The sequence below is a fragment of the Salvia miltiorrhiza genome, chromosome 5 (genome assembly GCF_028751815.1).
Source record: "Salvia miltiorrhiza cultivar Shanhuang (shh) chromosome 5, IMPLAD_Smil_shh, whole genome shotgun sequence".
Lineage (NCBI taxonomy): Eukaryota > Viridiplantae > Streptophyta > Magnoliopsida > Lamiales > Lamiaceae > Salvia > Salvia miltiorrhiza.
This window is the reverse complement of record NC_080391.1, coordinates 12,690,007-12,708,472: the sequence shown is the minus strand read 5'-3', so window position 1 is coordinate 12,708,472 and position 18,466 is coordinate 12,690,007. Positions and strand designations below refer to the sequence as shown.

The following is an 18,466-nucleotide window of genomic DNA, read 5'->3' as shown; positions in this document are numbered from 1 at the left end:
TGCACTAATCCAGAGTGAACTAGCCAGACCAGGGGGTGGGAGTAATAAAAACACTGGAGAATAATTTATAGAGTTTTATCCTTGCTTTCTTGTAATATTAAAATTCTCATGTTTTCAGGACTTGCAGGGATCAGGGAACACATCATAACACCAGTTTTAACAATACTTCAATGGTTGAACACGAAGAATACCCGGTTCAACCAGACCAGAGGGGGGAGTGGTTGATGAGGAGTAATATGTGTAGAGTAGAGAAAGGATACAAATCAGAGGAATCATCCTCATCAAAAGAATTATTCTTACCAGAGGGATTTCATCCATCAGAGACAACTCATCCACCAGAGGAATGGCTTTTGCCAGAGAAATCATCATCGTCAGAGAAGTCCTCCACACCAGAGAAGTCTTCTACACCAGAGAAGTCAGCCACGCCAGAGAAGTCCTCCACATCAGAGAAGTCCTCCACATCAGAGAAGTCCTCCATGTCAGAGAGATCACCTCCATCAGAGGGATCGCCAGAAATGCGGAAGACTTCCCGCGTAAAGATGAAATTCTGGATATACCCTTCGACCACGCCAAATACATGCGCCTACACCAATTTTACCATTTTACCCTTCCCTGTACTCTATAAATAGGTCGCGCACTCGTACATTGTAAGGACGCTATCATTCGCTTTTGAATACAACAGTTATACTTTGCTCTCGTGCTCCATTCTCCGATTGTTACTTTTGCTCTTTCCGATCAACTTTACTAGGTATAGTTTATGCTTTTTACCTCGTAGTTTAGGTGTTGGTTTCGTTAAACACCAATAAAGATATTGAAGAAGTACAGAATGGCAGAGACCAAAGAAGTTTCCATTCCACTAGCTCAACACTTCAAATTATCAACTGATCAAAGGCCTAAGTCCAAGGAAGATGTAGCTTGAATGAAAAGGATACCATACTCCAACATTGTAGGGAGTATAATGTATATGATGATTTGCACCATACCGGATGTAGCTCATGCAATGAGTGTTGTAAGCAGGTATATGTCTGAACCTGGAAAACCTCACTGGGTAGCTCTAAAGTGGATACTTAGGTATCTCAAAGGAACTACCAACTATGGGGTTATTTTTAAAGGAAATGCTACTGGTGCAGATGATCCTCTTGTAGGGTATTGTGATGCAGATTATGCATACACAAGAAAGTCTTAAATAGGTTATATTTTCAATTTGTTTGGGACAACAATCAGTTGGAAGTCAGGGTTTGCAATCTGTAGTGGGTTTATCAACTACAGAATCTGAATATATTGCCTTAACTGAGGCAATAAAGGAAGGCATATGGCTTAAAGGAATTTTGGAAGATTTTGGGATAAAGCAAGATGCTATGGTGATCAACTGTGATAGTCAGTCCGCCTTACATCTAACAAAGCATCAAGTGTTCCACGAGAAAAGTAAACACATTGATGTGAGACTTCATTTTGTTAGAGATGAAGTTGAAAAGGGAAGAATCAAGATTCAGAAGGTGTCCACTGATCACAACGTTGCAGACATGCTAACAAAGTCATTGCCAGCCCCAAAATTCAAGCATTGCTTGGGGTTGGTGAATATTCTTGACAGTTAAAAGAAAGGGAGCCCTCTAATGGGGCAGTTTGGAGAGGAAGCTGGAATTTGTTATTGATGAGCATTTGACAAGGTGGAGATTTGTTATGATAATGTGTCTGCATGCTTTTGAGGAAAAGGTTGGGATGACATACTTCATATATGTTTGAGGACTTATTTGCAATTATGCAAATAAGAGTTTGTTATGCAACAACATGGCATATCCGTTGCATGCTCCAACTTATGAAGCTTCTGGATCATAGCCGTTGATTTGCAGCATTTGATCTGGAGCGTTGCTTTTGACTACTCAAGCTTGTAGATCTTTGTATACCTCTTCTTCTTCCTTAGAGTGTTTTTTGATACAGTAGAGTTGTAGAGAGAAAATAGCATCTGTAAAAGAGTTGTGTGTTTCTTTTCTTTGATCCAATTTTCTATTTGGTGACGGTGTGTGATTGTAATTCTCTTTCGATCTTGATTCAATAACAAAGGCTCACTCTCCCGTAGACGTAGGGGTTTTCCCAAACCACGTAAATCTCGTTATTTCGTCTTGTATTTCATTTAGTTTATCACTATGTATAAAGGGAATATCTCCGGTTCAATCTCCTTTGCTTTTCTTCCATTTTTTAATCTTCTTAAAAATCCTTATGTAGAAGTAGCAGAGGGAGGGTTTCTTCTACTAAAAAGTAAAACCTAAATCAACATTTTATTGCGGCACTTACACATATAATTGAAGATATCAAACAATCCCATGCATTCGTATAAACTAGCATTTGCATACCGTGCAATGCACGTGAAAATATTTTTAATTTTTATATTTATATAAAATTAATTCTAATTTAATTATTATACTTTAAATAAAATAAAAAATTAATTTTAATTGAACATATTTGAATTGAATATTGAAAAAATAAAAAAATAATTCACAATTATACAATTTGATATTATGAAAAACAAAAATAAAAAATAAGTTAAAAAAACTAAAAATAAAATACTAATTAAAAAGAATTAAAAATATATTTATTCAAAAAAGATGAGAGAGGAGAGAGAAATTTATAAAACTTTAATATTTAAACAAATTTAATTTTTACATTTTAAATCAAATATTTTCATAAAATATATCGTATTAAAGCTCTTATCGTGATCTTTAATTAAATATGCATATTAAATATTTTATAATGGGAAAATTGCATGTAAATACACAAATTTTGCTCAAAATCTATATTTGACGTGAAGTTAGGATTTTACAATTAAATACACCAACTTTGTAAGTTGTTCAATTTTGACGCCGATTTTATTTTCGGTGATTGGAAAAAATAACGTGGAGTTAGGATTTCATTTCATTTCGTTTTGTTATTTGTCCGGCAAACTAAAAGGTGTGTGCCGGCGAGCCACGTAGGATCTACATCATTTTAAAATTTGGAGAAAATGAAATCGGCGTCAAAATTGAACAACTTATAAAGTTGGTGTATCTAATTGTAAAATCTCAACTTCACGTCAAATATGGATTTTGAGCTACGTTTGCATATTTACATGCATTTTTCTCTTTTATAATTAATCGAATTTCACAATTTTGGAAAGAAATGTAACAACAAATAAGAAGTTAAAGAAAATGAAAATAAAAGGAAAAGTATATAGTTTAAACATAAACCTTCAATTTTATTATAACTACAAAATTACCATTCAATTTTGAAATTGATTTGAAATTAAAAATTCTCTTTTTAATATAGTACAGATTCCAATATATTTCGTGATGCAAGCAAAATTAGTTTAAAATCCGTTACCATTTTATTATGCAACGAATTCACTGTATATTATTTTAAATCAAACTGACTAATCATCTCATTTGAATTTCAGGCATTGAAACCAAATTGACAAAAACGAAACAAAAACAACATTCTCAAAAAAAAAAAAAAAAAAAAAAACAAAAACATGAACGGAATAAAATAACATTAAACCTCACATATGGCACTGAAGTTTAATGAGCCAAAAATAGGTAGTTTGATCAACATATCCACCGCAAACTCCACCACGCAATAACACTCCATTTTTATCATTAGCAATACTTTAATTTTTATTCAGTACATGACACTACACGAATTAGAACATTATAGAAAATAAAAAGTTTTGATCTTAATTAGCTTGGGTTCTATGGCCTTGCTATTCTTTCAATGATACTATGTTACAACCATCAAGAATAGTCTTGAATTGAATTATTCACCATAAACAAACCAACAAAAAGTCCACGCAAAAGATGATACCACCATTTTTATCAAATACAAAAAATTGAATTTTCCTTTTATAAAAATTTCAATCAATTCCCGAAATACGTGGAGAAAAAGGGGTGGTCAGAATGAGCGTGATTGTATTCACATTGCCAAAAAAGTAACATCGCAACTACCATTCTCCTTGACATACGCTACGTGCCTTTCTCACTTTCACACTGTCAACAATAATTAAATTAGAATTATGAAAATTTTAATACAGTAATTACAAGAAATGTAGTATTAATTAAATTAAAGTAGAGGAACAAAAGGGCATCAAAATCAAGAAAGGGGATGCAGAGTCCCATGATTGAGGGCCAATCAATGATGGTTGATGACCGCCTGTTTGTTGCAGCCACCACAAAAGGCATCTACACCACAAAGTTTTTGCCCTTTTATTTCTTATTATTTTCCACCCATAGACTAGAATTACAGTTGTAAATCTAGTTAGCATGTGTGGAGAGGAGGAAGCTACGTAGCCTAATTATTTTCGAAATGAAGAGCTGATATTTTACTAGGCCCATACAAACTTTAATGTTACGGACAAAATGATAGAAGGATGTAGAAGCAAGATCCAATCCAAGTCAAAATCAGAAATTCCAAATATTATCAAATTCTAATTTAACAATTAAATAATATAGAAGCGTGAGGAAATAGTTACAGCGAATAAGCGCACAGTAAAAACTAAAAACAATAATTGGCCGTGGCTCTGCAGCATTGGCATTGGGCCTCTCTCTCATCTCAATCTCATCTCATCTCATCACTTCAATAAATACACACTTCTCCTTCACAATCTCCTCCCCTTTTTTGCTTTTTGCTCCACCGACGCACCGTTTGTATTCATCTCCACCATAAATCATCATCCAGCAGCTCTTGAGTTGGACTGGCGGTTCGGTCTCCCTTTGCTGGATCTGACGGCGATCATAATCGCCGCTGCCGGTGTACCATGTCGTCCGGGAGGTACATGGTCTACTCGCCGTCTCCGTCCGCCCCTCACTCTCCTCACATCGGCGCACCCGCGGCCGGCGGTGGTCTCCGCGCCGCCTCTGCTCTCGCCGAACAAGAAAAGTAATTTCTCCTCGATCCTATCTCTATGTGCCAGATCTTAATTACTTCACTGATTTTGTTGTGGCGAAAGTCAAGTGATTGAATCTACTTCGATTAGATTGATTTATGTTTTCTTTGAGTACTATATTGTCTTTCCATCATTTATGCGCTCACACTAGATTGGTACTTTGTAAGCTGTCGAGCTGGCCTTGTGTTTGAAATATTGATGCTTGTTGATAACAATAGATCTATGAGTTCCACTGACACCGTATATTTCTGGCGTCTGAATCTTTTCTATTTCTATGGATTGGTTATGAACTAGATTCAACATGGATGAAGTAAATCGAATTATGTCTTGACGGTGTGCATAATCGTGTGGAATCGTGTGGATACATAATAGCACCATCAGTACAAAATTCTTATCAAAACTATTATCTTGATACGCACACATGTCAATAAAACAAAATTATCTTTATACTCTTCCTTCAAATTGTTCGAGTCAAATGCTTCAAGCTGTTTTATGTCTGTTATTTGATTCTTGGTTAGTAATATTCCATTAAATGCCAACCAGCAATCTGGTGGACATGATGTTATGGTGGGGCTACTAACATTGAGGACGTTATGTTATTGCACAACTTGCAGGTACCTCTCAGAATTGCTGGCAGAACGCAACAAGCTCAATCCTTTTATGGCTGTTCTACCAAATTGCTACCGGTTGCTGAATCAGGGTGAGCACATGATTCAATTTTTTTTAGTTTCTTGCATTGAATTTAAAACTGCTGTGTTGATAAAACTGTAAGCTGTTGCTTCATCATGAGTTGGAGCATACCTCTTTACTGCCTACAAGGTCCTGTTTGATGTTATTGCAGCCTCTGCATTTAAATTGACAGCTCTCCGCCTTATCAAGAAACCATAAGGTGCCACGCTGGATTTTGTGTGCTTGGGATGGATCAAAATTAAATGAGAGAGGGATGGGATAATGGTTTTCTGGGGGATAGGGGCAAGGATCAAATATTGGATATGGATACATTATTTTGATGTGCCATTTGCATTTTGGTTTGTGATCATCCTTATACTCGAGGTGCTGTGTGATGATCTCTACTTTTACAACTTTATGGGGATCAACTCCTCACCCCATGAATTCTTCTTTTTTTTTGGGGGGGGGGGTATAAAAAGTTTTCAGAAAACTTGCGATTTATATTTTCCTTGTATTAGAAGTGATCCTTACATGAAAGTGAAACCTTACATTTGCTTCATAATAGTCAGCTTAGTGGAAGACTAGTTTTGGAGGATGTTTCAGTTATTTTATAGCAACCGTTGGTTGGTGGATAGATGTTCTTAAAGCACCTTTGTGCTATTTTTATGTGATGTCTTACAGAGGAAATAGCATCCATCTGCTTCAAGCTATGACTAATAGTGAACTTGGGAAATCCGGGTCTCATGAGCAGTGGCTAACACTAGAGTTGTTAGGTCAATAATTTTGGTCACATTTAGTACTTCAGAGATATATTTTTGGACATACCGTATTATACTTGTTTAACATCTTTAACTTCACTGAATCTCCTTTTCTTTTCTAGATATTTAACTAACCAGTTTAACAGTCCGTGTAGTGTCCATATTGTGGTGACTGCTCGCTAATTTCTTAACCAATGCTAACTGGTACATCTTATTCTTGGAAATTGACCTTTTTGAAGCAGAAATATTGCGTGTAACTACACTGTTGGGGAGTGCATCAGTTTTAGAACAAAGTGTGCTTGAACATGCTAGCCCCCTGGCTTCAGGAGGAATGTATTCAAATGGAGGAGCTAACGTGAACAGATGGGCATCACCCTTTCAATCAGAAGTATGGATACTAACCATTAACATAACCTTTTGTTCGATCTAATTCTTTACTGTTTTCAGAAGATCTCCAACAAAATCTTTTACATTTTTCCATACTAACTTTTTATCATTTGATTTTGGTGTTCTTAGATTTAACTTCTCATGACAGGTAGTTTGGAGCTAACAACTTCAAGAATGATTTATACTAATGGTTGGGAATACTAAACATAGAAATTTATAGATTAGTGTCTTTTTGTTGCAATTGATGTCACTATGCATACCAGCTTTCAGCTTTAACTTAGCTTAACATAAGTCACTCCACTTTCACTGTGGTATAACTCTAATCTTATCTCTGGGTAGCTGCTCTTATTTGCTTCAGTAGAAATATTAGTGCATTTGTTTTATTGGGGTATTTGAGTCGCTTGATTTGACTGCTAACAAGCTTCTTAACCTACATTTAACAGAACATTGTGCTTATCCAAGTGTGGATAGCCGTTGAAAACTTGAACGTGACTTATGCTACTTCTAGATGTTATATGGTTTCTGTCATCATTTGTCTGCGTGTTGATGTGCCTGGATACAAACCCATGCTATCTTTTCTTCTGTAGTTTGATTTGATGTTCAGGCTTCTACAAGCCTTTTAGTTTCTCTTCTCAGCTCCATTAAATTCAGAAAGATTTCAAGTTACTGCATTAAATTTTGAAACATACGCCTGGGGAAAGGGAAAATATTTCTGTGGCTCTTTGTTTGACAATGTATGAAACTATAACTTGCAGATGTCAAGTTTAATGCAATCTTCTTCCACTCCAAACTGGCTTGGTTCCCAAGGTAGCTCTTCTGGTCTCATAGTCAAGCGGACAATCAGGGTAGATATTCCAGTTGACCAATATCCCAATGTACTACTTCTCCTCCTACTAGTGCTTTATTTATTTATTTGTTGCCAAATTTTTACATGAATATTATGTTTGACATTGCAGTATAATTTTGTTGGGCGCCTCCTTGGTCCCAGAGGGAATTCTCTGAAGCGAGTTGAAGCAACCACCGAGTGCCGTGTTCTAATCAGAGGGCGTGGCAGTATCAAGGATCCAACAAGGGTAAGTTAGATATGGCATTTACAACTGCTCTAGATTTTATGTAATCAAATAACATATGAAAAGGCAATCCTTAAATCCTTCCATCCCACAAATTTGGAAGATTGCAATGTTCATTACATGTAGAAGGCTTTATTATTCCTTAGATTCTTTGTATCCTGTGAAAACAAATATGGTAGAACACGACTTAGTCATGCAAGATAAATCTATTTTTTGCCGCTTCAGTGTTTTTAGACCATATAAGATGTCAAAGCTTATTTTCTACATAAGTTGATGAAACATAACAAAAAAAATGGGCTTGCCTGATGATGGGGAACTCAAATTTAAAACTTGTGGGTTGGGGGCGTTTAGAATGGGGCGGATGTCAATAATGGCAAAGGAGATTTCCCAACTAGGATCTTATTTCCAAAAAAAGTTAGAGGCTTCTTACCCATTTCTATAAAATATACATCTCTTAAAAAAGTTGGGAACAAATAGACTCTTTTCTATAAAATGTACCGAACACTTTGTAGGAGTTTACAAGCTTTTAAAACGTTCACAGGCTATATAAAAAAGCTTATAAGCTCACCCAAGCTCCCTGTGCTGCATTTCTAGATTTTGTTTGTTCTTGCAATTGAAGTGCATATTGCTAAACTTATTTCACAAACCGAGTTCAAACATTCACATGGGCTGGTGGTTCTATGGGAACTCCTCGAAATGATTGCTTCTATAGCTGCTGCTACTTTGATTGTCTTTCAAAATGCATGGTTCTGTTAGGAACTCCTCTCTTTGTTTGGCTAGTAAAACTGTTGTATATTATCTTCATTTACAGTTATTAATACTAAAGGTAATCTCTTCCATAACAAACGAAATGTAATCTTCCTAATAATGATGGTTTGCTCTATGATTTGATCTGAAGGAGGAGATGATGAGAGGTAAACCGGGATATGAGCACCTTAATGAGCCCCTTCACATACTTGTTGAGGCAGAACTGCCTGTTGAGATCATTGATGCTCGTCTAATGCAGTCACGTGAAATACTGGAAGATCTACTCAAGCCTATGGTCTGTTTCATGCACCAAACTTTAAATATTCCTCTTTTCTCCACTTAAATGTTGAACACTTCTTTTCTCAGCTATCATCTAAAGTTTCAGTCTTTGTTGATTCTGCAATCCAGGATGAGTCTCAAGACTATTATAAGAAGCAACAGTTGCGAGAACTGGCACTGCTAAATGGTACACTTCGGGATGACGGCTCTCAGATGTCTGGTTCTGTATCACCCTTCCACAACAGCCTGGGAATGAAGAGGGCGAAGACCAGGGGGTAATTAATATTTGGAGTTGAGATATCTTTCAACTCTGCCTTCAAAACTGCAGTTCCCATAGCACAGGTCTTTTGCTGTGCCAGAGGATGCCTGTCACTGCCATCGGGGCACTGGTCCGTTGAGTGCCAGTTCTAACCTGTCTCTATATGATATGAGTGCTTTTATTATACTTGGGGAGATTTAGTAGCAGTAAAACATTGTGCTAATGGATGTTAATGGTGAGGGGTTTTGAGTTTGTATGTTGCCTGGGCAGTTTGGTTGGGGAGTATTCTCCCCCCAGAACATCGCGTCCTATTATTTTATTTGTTGCTAGCTTGCTGGGAGTTTTTCTTAGTATGGAACAAGTTTGTGAGATTCATTATGAAATTTGTATACTAAGTGAGGCCAAAGTAATTTGTTCCTAGTGCCTAAAAAAGTGCCACACTGCGAATTTATTATTATTACTATTACCATTTCTTGGTGCTTATTCAGAGTAATTATATGCTTGTCAATGTCATGACTTTTGGAAATGAATTATTTGTTTTTGGATCTTCTCTTGTACTCATGCCTAGTATTGTCAATTTCCTCTTTCATTCCATCAGAAATTGAACCTACAGTCACGTGTTTGAGTTTCAAGCAAAAAAAAACAAGACATACAACATGGGCTAGTTGTACAGAAGGTGGAATATTATTTGAACAAGGTTAATGTACAACATATGTATATATCCATGGAGATAATAGGATAGGGTACAATTATTGTTCTAGTTCCTTGATCTGCAGAAATTCTGCTCTTTGAAATATTGAAGATCAGTTATCGTTGTCATCAGCGTCTTCAATCCCGACCCAACGAGTGAAAGCAAAAAGGAATTCCTTGAAGTTCACCATTCCGTTCTTGTCCCAGTCCATCTCTTCTGCAAAACACAAACAAAAGGCTATTATCAATCTAGGGTGAAAAAAAAGAATTCGTTTATTTCAGTAGGATTAAACTTAAAGAGGGACACCTTTGGAACTGTTGGATAGTTTTTATGCAGAATGTAGCATATAGAGGAGATTTTAATATACTTGCACACAAGTATATACCATCTTTGGCAGGATTGAGAAAAAGTAAGCAACTTACCAAATCTCCTCATGGCAATTCTTCCAGAGGATCGTTCGCCTGAGGTAGTTTCATTTATTGCATCAACCATCTCATTTCTGCTCACATACCCATCCTTGTTCTTGTCCAAAAACACAAATGCATCCACTAGTGTCTCAAATGTTGCCTCCAGATTCGGCATCCCTTTCCACGATTTCTATAAATATCAAGGAACACAACACTTGATACATTCATACTTCCTGTGATGTATGTATGCAATGCAGACAATCTTTCCAGTTTTGCAAACTCATTGATCTTATACAAATGCAACAAATATGAATGAAGGTAGCTAGGTTTGGATACATCTTGCTGGGCAGCCGGATCTTCCTTGAGAAAGTAGACGAGGCAAAGAAGAACTATGAACTCGTTAAATTTGATCCCCTTGACTTCTTTTATATCACACGCCTCAAACAGATCATTAATCTCCTCGTCAGTGAAACTGATCTCCAGCTTTTCAAAACAGTGCTTCAGCTCTTGTGAATCTATTACACCATTTCCATCCTCATCTACAAGGACAACACAATAATTACATAACTCTCAGGGTTCTAAGCTAGGAGAAATTGTCTACAGGCTGAGCCACATTCAACATGTAGGATAGGCAACAATTGGATGATATCACATATCAGAGGAAACACTCGTCTCTATTCTGTACATTTTTTCATCAATTTTTCTATCGTTGATTCCCAAAGACATGATAGTCAAGATTCATCAGCACAGAAATACAAAACATGCTCGAGTGATGCTCACCAAAATTCTCGAATGTAGCTTTGCATTTTCTTAAGCTTTGATCAATTTTGGGGAACTTCAAAATGATGGTGTTGAAAGATTTGATAGTACTGCCTTGAGCTTCTCGTCTACGCATTGCCTCAAGTATTTTGGCCTCAAGCTTAGATTCTGGCACTCCACACTTGGGAGACGAACTTTTGGTAATTGCAGCTCCCATTTTTAGTTGATGAAAAACTAAACAGGAGAGCAACATAAGAGTGAGGATACACCGCGTCACACTATCAAAACCCAACTTGCACAATTGTTTTTTTTGAAAAACTGGTTTACTCCAAAGTCCCTGCCTTTTTAATCTTGAATAACGGAATAAAAATGATTGTATATGAACGAATGAGTAAATAAAATTCCCAAGATGTGATATTTTCCCACCAATGGCTGCTGGGAATTCTACAACAAAACTGAAGACTGGAAATTGAAAATAGACTATTCTACCACCAAAAGCAACTTCTCATAGCTTCGAATCGCAAGAATTAATATGGCTATATATTTCAGTCCAAATTACTATATCTTAACCACACGCGTTTATCATTCGGAAAGACAAAACTGAATATTCATTCGATTTTCCCCCAAATATTGAAACGAACAGAAGCAAAGGCCTTCAAAATTTCAAAATCAAATACTCCATGTTGTAAGTTATGCCATAAAGTTTCAGAGTGACAAGTAATCAAGATTCTCAACATGCATGTGATGTGAATCCCCACAATTAGTAAAAAGAAAAAAAACATTGCAGATTTGAGTGTGAGGAGAGAGACAAAGAACCTTAGCTTAGTTGATGTTGATTTTGAGGAAGAAGCAAGAAGCAGTAATCGCGAGTAAGTAAGCAGTTGAAGAAGGTCGTGTAAATCTGAAGCTGCGAGAACAACAAAGGGGGCGTGAGCAAAATGTGAAGTGGGCTTTATCCCTCTCGGCCTTAATTAGTTGAATAATGGGAAATAGAGGCACAATGGGCTCCAAGATTGGTGCTTTCCCCACCCACCACCACCTACTGTATTTGCACTCACTGCTTCCTCATCGCCTCTGCTTCTCTCCTCAGCAGCCAGCACTAACAAAAAAAAGAAAGAATTCCACCAATTTCTGTACACCTTTCTTAAATTCGTCGACACATCTTTGTCGTCTTGAGCCCTTCAACTTCAACTCAAGAATTTCACCCTTGTCAGTAGTAATAACTTTTGTTAACTTGTGTATCTTAATTTCAACAAAGGGAGATGCCATTGTTTATCAAGCGTGACATAAATTTATCTTAATTAAAAAATATGATGCATTATTATCAACAAACGTCTGGACAATATTATAAAAATCTCTATTAATTTTAATTTTTATACAAAATAATAATCAAATAAAAAGGAACTATCTTAAATTTGAGATGAGGTATATAACAGAAATTTTAAAATTTTAAAAAGTACCCAACAATTTGTTAACTTTGTATTATGTATAAGAGCATCCACAGCGGGACCGATAGGGAGGGACTCGAAATCAGGTCGCCCACTGCAGAAACTAGGGACTCGAGGGAGGCCTGATAGCCAAAATTGAACGCGCGTGCTATGCACGCGCTCTATTAAAAAAAATCGAAATTTAAAAGAGTCGTTAACCTCATTTTTAGTTTTGTGTTAATAGGCAAAAATGTCCACTTCCTTAATTTTTTTGTAAAAATGCCCTAAGTTATCATACAAAGCATTTTATGCCCTAATTATGTGAAGTACCTATTTTACCATTTGATGTTGATGGGTGTGCTTGATTTTTTGTGAAAGTCTTACACATTTGACCGATTTGATAGCTATCAGTCATAAAAGTCAACGATTTGACAGCTATCAGTCAAGAGTACATATGACTGATGAGTGGCTAGATCATGTGTCCGCCTGACCGGACACATGATTTTACCGGGCGGACACATGATTTGGGTGGCAGATCATGTGTCCGGCCGTAAAATGATGTGTCCGTCCGGTAAAATTATGTGTCCGGCCGGGCGGACACATCATTTCACCAGGCGGACACATCATTTTATTGGCCGGACACATGATCTGGGTGGCAGATCATGTGTCCGATCGATAAAATCATATGTCCGCCCGGTAAAATTATGTAATTTTTAGGACCTCTAGAGCCGAAATAGTTATTTTATGATATGTCTTTAAATTTTTAAGATTTAAGAAAAAAAAATTATGTAATTTTTAGGATTTTAAAATTAATGCAATTTAAATTTGAAGTAAATTGTGTTATTTAAACTTATGCAATTAAATTTAAATGAAAAATACAAAAATCAAAACTAAAAAGATCAGGTCAACTATCATGTCATCCCACTGCAACCTCTTTGACCCAATGTGGTCCCCCATCTCTATCAGGTCATCCCCACTGTGGATTCTCTAATCTTTAATTTTTATATTATATATACTATATACTATTTCTTTTATTGTTTTAAAAGGAAAATAAGTAGATTCAATATTTTGTGTTTTACATATATTTTTTAATTATAATAGTTTAGAATATAATAAAGGTGAAAAAGAAATATTAATTTATTTAATAACTCTATTTTAGAAATATTTTTTTTGTATTAATATAACTTTGTAGATGAATAATTAGTTATATATATAAAAATATAATTTTAAATATAATTTTTTATTTATTTATTGTAATGCATAATATTCTATAATAATTCCCTCAAAAAAATATATTCTATAATAATATTATGTAACACTAATTTTTAAAATCAAATACTTTAATGACCATAATTATCTATACACTTTATACAAAGGGAAATTTTAAGCTTTTTTTTAGAATAAATTTTACGCTTTCAAATTTAAGTTTTATCGAGTAACTAATGTGAATTATTTTATTTTATTTTATTTTTATATTTATTTTTTTATTTAAATATATCGTTTAATTTCAATGTTCGCCCGTGTATCACACAAATAGATATATTAGTAACAAAAAAAGAAAAATAAGCTACGGTAGTGTGATAGAACGAAAAAAAAAAAAATTAGTGTCAAAATAGAAAAGAATAAATTATTAAAAGAAAAAATGTGTTAAAATAAAGAGGAAAAATTCAAGGAGCCACATGCAATCCTCACCACTAAGAAGTACTTGGACCGCGCGTTTAATTTATTAAAAATAATTCTACAGTTTCACATCCAAAATAACAAAATAATATAAATGATTACGCAATGGAGTATGTATTTTCTTTCTCCGATTGTTGCTGGACGATTTAGGTGTCACTAATGATGTACGCATTTGAAGTTTTAAATTTGTCTAATCTCGGATCTCCATTACGTATTTGACTTAAATCAATCATTTATAGTATTATTTAGTTATTTTGGATGTGAAATTGTAGAATTATTTAGTGCTAATTTAATAAATTAAACGCGCGGTCCAACTTAATTTGATTAAGAAAATCCCCGCCCACCCCAGTGACCCCACCACCTCTAAACAAAAAGAAAAAGTCGCCCAAAACGCAAAAAATCTGTGCCGCGGCCGACATTAATTATTTAAGAATGGCCCCCTTAAAACGTCTTTGAGAATGTCTTTTCTTAAAACGTGGACAGATGTATAAATATTTCCTTTAGTTCAGTTATTTAGATTTTTTTCCCGAATGCCCTAGATATATAGAATCGTTTTTATAAAAGCTAATATTTTTTTCACTCATTTATTAAAATATTTTTATTTAATTTTTGAATTAATTACAATTTTAATTCATTATTAAATAATATATATGGACATATTAGAAAGTTTACTTGTATATCCTTATTTTTAATATAAAAAAAATTAATCTTAGTGTAAGTTTCAATCAGCCATATAATTAGGTCAAAGGGAGTGATATTTATAAATATTTTATTAAGATGTTTAATTTTTTTTTTTTTTGACTTGGGGGAGTTGGGGAGGGGGAGCAGTGAGGCTTGAACCCGAGACCTCACTGTTCACACACAGGAGATCGCACCGTTTGGTGTCCCCTTGAGGACTATTAAGATGTTTAATAGGACACTTATAAGTGTCTTATTAAAATTTGCGTGTTCATGCTATACAAACAAACGTCCGCATGAGAGCTTTTATATATATATATATATATATATATATATATATATGGATGAGTTATACTAAGAATGCTATCTTTTGTGAGAAATGAAAATGATTGAATAAGCCAGTATATAGTGTTGCTTAAGGTATTTGTAATAACTGAATAACATTTTTATCTGGGTTCGAATCCTGGAGGGGGCGAAAATTATATCTAATTAATTGAATTCCGTTATTCAGTCATTACAAGCAGCTTATTCAACACTAAATACTGGCTTATTCAATCATTCTCATTTCTCACGAAAGATAGCATTCTTAGTATAACTTTTTTCTATATATATATATATATATATAGGGAGAGGTTCAAGAAAGAACCATAAATAAAAGAAGACCGGAGAACCATTTTCAGCCATTCGATCATCAAGATCTACGGTGGATGCATCATCTTGTTGGATGAATGCAGATCCTGAGTTCGAATCCTGAAGGAAGCATTTTTTTTAAATTTTTTTAGTGCATTAATTTTAACAGCAAATGCATTAATTTTTACAGTGGATGCATTAGATTTGATGGTTCTCCCGTTCTCACAAATAATGTAGTTCTCTCTAGAACCACACCCTATATATATATACCTATATATATATATATATATATATATATATAGGGTAGGGTTAATATAAAAACCCCTCTTAAGATGAAAACTAGGAACCAATTTAAAGCCATTGATTTAAATAAAATAGAGGGCTGAGATTAAACTACAAATGCACAATTTCGATTGCATAGATGCACGGTTTCAATTGCATAGATGCACAATTTCGATTTGCTTGAGTATTTTGCATTGTTGGTTTCAATTGCATAAATTGCATATTTTTTAAGTGCACAGTAAAATATAATAGATGCACAGTTTCTTTTGTTGACTAAATCCTAACCATTAGATCTAATATTTAAAAGGTCAAGATTAGGTTCCTAGTTCTCATTTTAACAGAGGTTTTTATTAGAACCTCTTCCTATATATATATATATATATATATATATATATATATATATATATATATATATAATTAGTATAACTAATTAACTAAAAATAATACTCCCTCCGTCTCAAACGAAATGTCCTGTTTTCCTTTTTGGGCTGTCCCAAACGAAATGTCATGTTTCCTTTTTTGGCAATACACTCTCTCTCTATACTTAATATTTAAATAATTTCCACCAACCCACTTTATCTACTTTATACACATTTCGTTTGGGACGGAGGGAGTAATAAAAAAAGGGATGACTACATCGTGCGCGACTGCAAAGAAGACTAGCTCGTTTATGAGACAGAGAGAGAGGGAGAGATATATTTCATGTTTAAAACTACTCTTTCATAAATAAAAGGGTGATTTTAAACACAGCCCCCAATTTTCTCACAAAAGCCTCCTATTTGAAAAAATAATAAAATTAATTATGATTGTACTATTGTACCCTTATAATTTTTAATTTAAATATGTAATAAATTACTACTATAAGTTATAAAAATTAGTTTGAAAATATATCACATATAACCGAACTCAAAATTCATTTATATAGCCCCAGCTAAAAATTTATGAACATCAAATATGAACAAGAACATGATTGCTTTTATTCTAGAGCGCCAATCGAACTGTGTTCATTTCACCTTTAGAAATTAATTTCTTCTTCTTCTTCTTTCTGTAGCCCACAAATTCTTTTTTCTCTCTTTCTCTTTGTCTAGCACATCTGGATTTCATTTTCCTTTTAGTCTTGTTTTCTCATCATGTTATGAAGATCAAATTTCTACAATGTTGAAATTCTGAAAATCCCCAATTTTATTCATCCCTATTATTAAAAACTATGGGAGTCGAGAAGCATTCGATTTTCCAGCACCAACAGCTTCCCAAATGAAGTATCTGCTATGTGTTTCTCGGGTCTTGCATAGGTTATCGCGCAGTTTTAGTTGTGGAAATAAAGCACAAATCTCAGAAATTCCACTTCCCTTGTTTCTAGGGTTCAGCCTTCTCGCAAATCCTCCATTCACGAAAGCTATAATATTCATCCCTAGGGGAACCAGAAAAATACCGCAATTTTGTACGAATGTTTTGTTTACCAATTCAAAGATGTTGATTTTATATAATTGTAATCTTAGAAAATGGGGATTATGAGAGACAATAATCGCCCATCTTCTTCAACAATTTCACCTTCTGCCCATTTGAGAACTGCGTATCACAATTGCTTCAACCGATGGTATTCGGAGAAATTCCTAAAAGGGCAGTGGGATAAAGAAGGGTGCATTTCTGAGTGGGAGAAATACAGACAATGTTTATCTCAACATTTGGATGACAAGCATCTAAGTAGGTTCTTGGAAGTTGATGTAGTGTTGGATTTGACTAATCTGAGTTGACTTCTCTGTTCTTCTGTATCTCATCTATGAAATCGCATGGAAAGTATTTTTCATTTAAGTCACTTTTCCAATGGTTTTTTAATTTCTCTGTGTATGGTTTTATACCATCTTTAGAGAGGGGAGAGCTTCTTAGCTTCATGCGTCAAAGTGCGTCTTCTGCAAAATTATGTTCTTAAAATTTTGTTGGGGGTTATATTAATGGAGTTATTAGGGTTCAGTATTTTTAATATTAGACCAAGATGGGGCTATATGATTTATCTGTGAATTCACGTTATTAACGATGGAGTTATTAGGATTATTTATCAGTATTTTTAATATTAGATCAGAATGGGGGCTATATAATTTAATCCGTGAAAAAAAGCATGCGTAATGTACTTTCAAATTAATTTTTATAGCTTATAATTTATTGCAGATTTAAAATAAAAGTTATAAGGGTATAATAGTACAATCATAATTAATTTTATTATTTTTTTAAATAGGGGGCTATAGTGAGAAAATTGAGGGCTGTGTTTAAAATTACCCTAAATAAAATAGTTAGTAAAATCTTCATTTATTTGGATTTTGGGCTTTCCGTCTTTGATCTGAACCTATTAGACTTAGTCCAATAAGAAGAGCATAATATCATCCGGATCACTTTATAAAAATTGATAGTAAATAATAAATTCAATCTTGGGGTAATATTAAAATAATAATAATAAAATTGGATAAATTCAAAAATCGTAACTTATAGTAGAATCGTAGAATCTGATTTTGAATTTAAACACAGAAGAATTTTCCTCTTCTTCGTGAAGCTGAACAAAACAACATCAGATGAAAATTTGTGTCTAATTTCCCACTTTGGCGAATGTAAAGTCTGCTCCAATCTGAATGCATTTGTTTGTGCAAGAATAATTAGTGGAGGTTAAATTAAATGATTTAGGAAGTGGGCTTGTATGGAATGTAGCATAAATGGGCCGGGCTGCAAAACGATGACTAATGTACACCACCTCCACCTAAGGATTGATTTATTTATTCGTGACTTCTTATTTTTGTTTATAAATGACATGACATATAAGACTATAAGGACTATCACATAATAAA

At 34.4% G+C, this 18,466-nt stretch overlaps 2 protein-coding genes across 5 annotated transcripts; one reads left to right on the top strand and one right to left on the bottom strand.

Moving 5' to 3' along the window:
• Positions 1–4,425: 4,425 nt before the first annotated feature.
• Positions 4,426–9,559, top strand: LOC130986100 (KH domain-containing protein At5g56140). Of its 2 annotated transcripts, none has more exons than XM_057909385.1 (7): positions 4,426–4,902; positions 5,524–5,609; positions 6,579–6,724; positions 7,479–7,598; positions 7,680–7,796; positions 8,692–8,835; positions 8,949–9,559. In XM_057909385.1, the coding sequence occupies exons 1-7, from the start codon at positions 4,781–4,783 to the stop codon at positions 9,096–9,098; spliced, it is 885 nt and encodes a 294-aa protein (XP_057765368.1). In that variant the 5' UTR covers positions 4,426–4,780; the 3' UTR covers positions 9,099–9,559. The 2 variants fall into 2 exon arrangements, with proteins under 2 accessions (XP_057765368.1, XP_057765366.1); XM_057909383.1 differs by having other exon boundaries at positions 4,558–4,902; positions 6,576–6,724.
• Positions 9,560–9,743: 184 nt separating this feature from the next.
• On the bottom strand, positions 9,744–12,183 carry LOC130986101 (probable calcium-binding protein CML21). Of its 3 annotated transcripts, none has more exons than XM_057909387.1 (6): positions 11,969–12,183; positions 11,752–11,842; positions 10,957–11,169; positions 10,513–10,715; positions 10,192–10,366; positions 9,744–9,985 (listed from the first exon to the last, which is right to left on the bottom strand). In XM_057909387.1, the coding sequence occupies exons 3-6, from the start codon at positions 11,150–11,152 to the stop codon at positions 9,882–9,884; spliced, it is 678 nt and encodes a 225-aa protein (XP_057765370.1). In that variant the 5' UTR covers positions 11,153–11,169; positions 11,752–11,842; positions 11,969–12,183; the 3' UTR covers positions 9,744–9,881. The 3 variants fall into 3 exon arrangements, with proteins under 3 accessions (XP_057765370.1, XP_057765369.1, XP_057765371.1); XM_057909386.1 differs by having other exon boundaries at positions 11,979–12,183; XM_057909388.1 differs by having other exon boundaries at positions 11,994–12,183.
• Between the last annotated feature and the right edge of the window lie 6,283 nt (positions 12,184–18,466).

Bases quoted from the DNA above. Each gene is read 5' to 3' on its own strand.
- LOC130986100 (XM_057909383.1), top strand. From the start codon at position 4,781: ATGTCGTCCGGGAGGTACATGGTCTACTCGCCGTCTCCGTCCGCCCCT. The intron at 5,610-6,575 runs GTGAGCACATGA...ACCTTTTTGAAG, and splicing joins CTACCGGTTGCTGAATCAGG to CAGAAATATTGCGTGTAACT. The intron at 7,797-8,691 runs GTAAGTTAGATA...TTTGATCTGAAG, and splicing joins GTATCAAGGATCCAACAAGG to GAGGAGATGATGAGAGGTAA.
- LOC130986101 (XM_057909387.1), bottom strand. From the start codon at position 11,152: ATGGGAGCTGCAATTACCAAAAGTTCGTCTCCCAAGTGTGGAGTGCCA. The intron at 10,716-10,956 runs GTGAGCATCACT...TTGTCCTTGTAG, and splicing joins AGCTACATTCGAGAATTTTG to ATGAGGATGGAAATGGTGTA. The intron at 10,367-10,512 runs GTATCCAAACCT...TGATATTTATAG, and splicing joins ATCCGGCTGCCCAGCAAGAT to AAATCGTGGAAAGGGATGCC.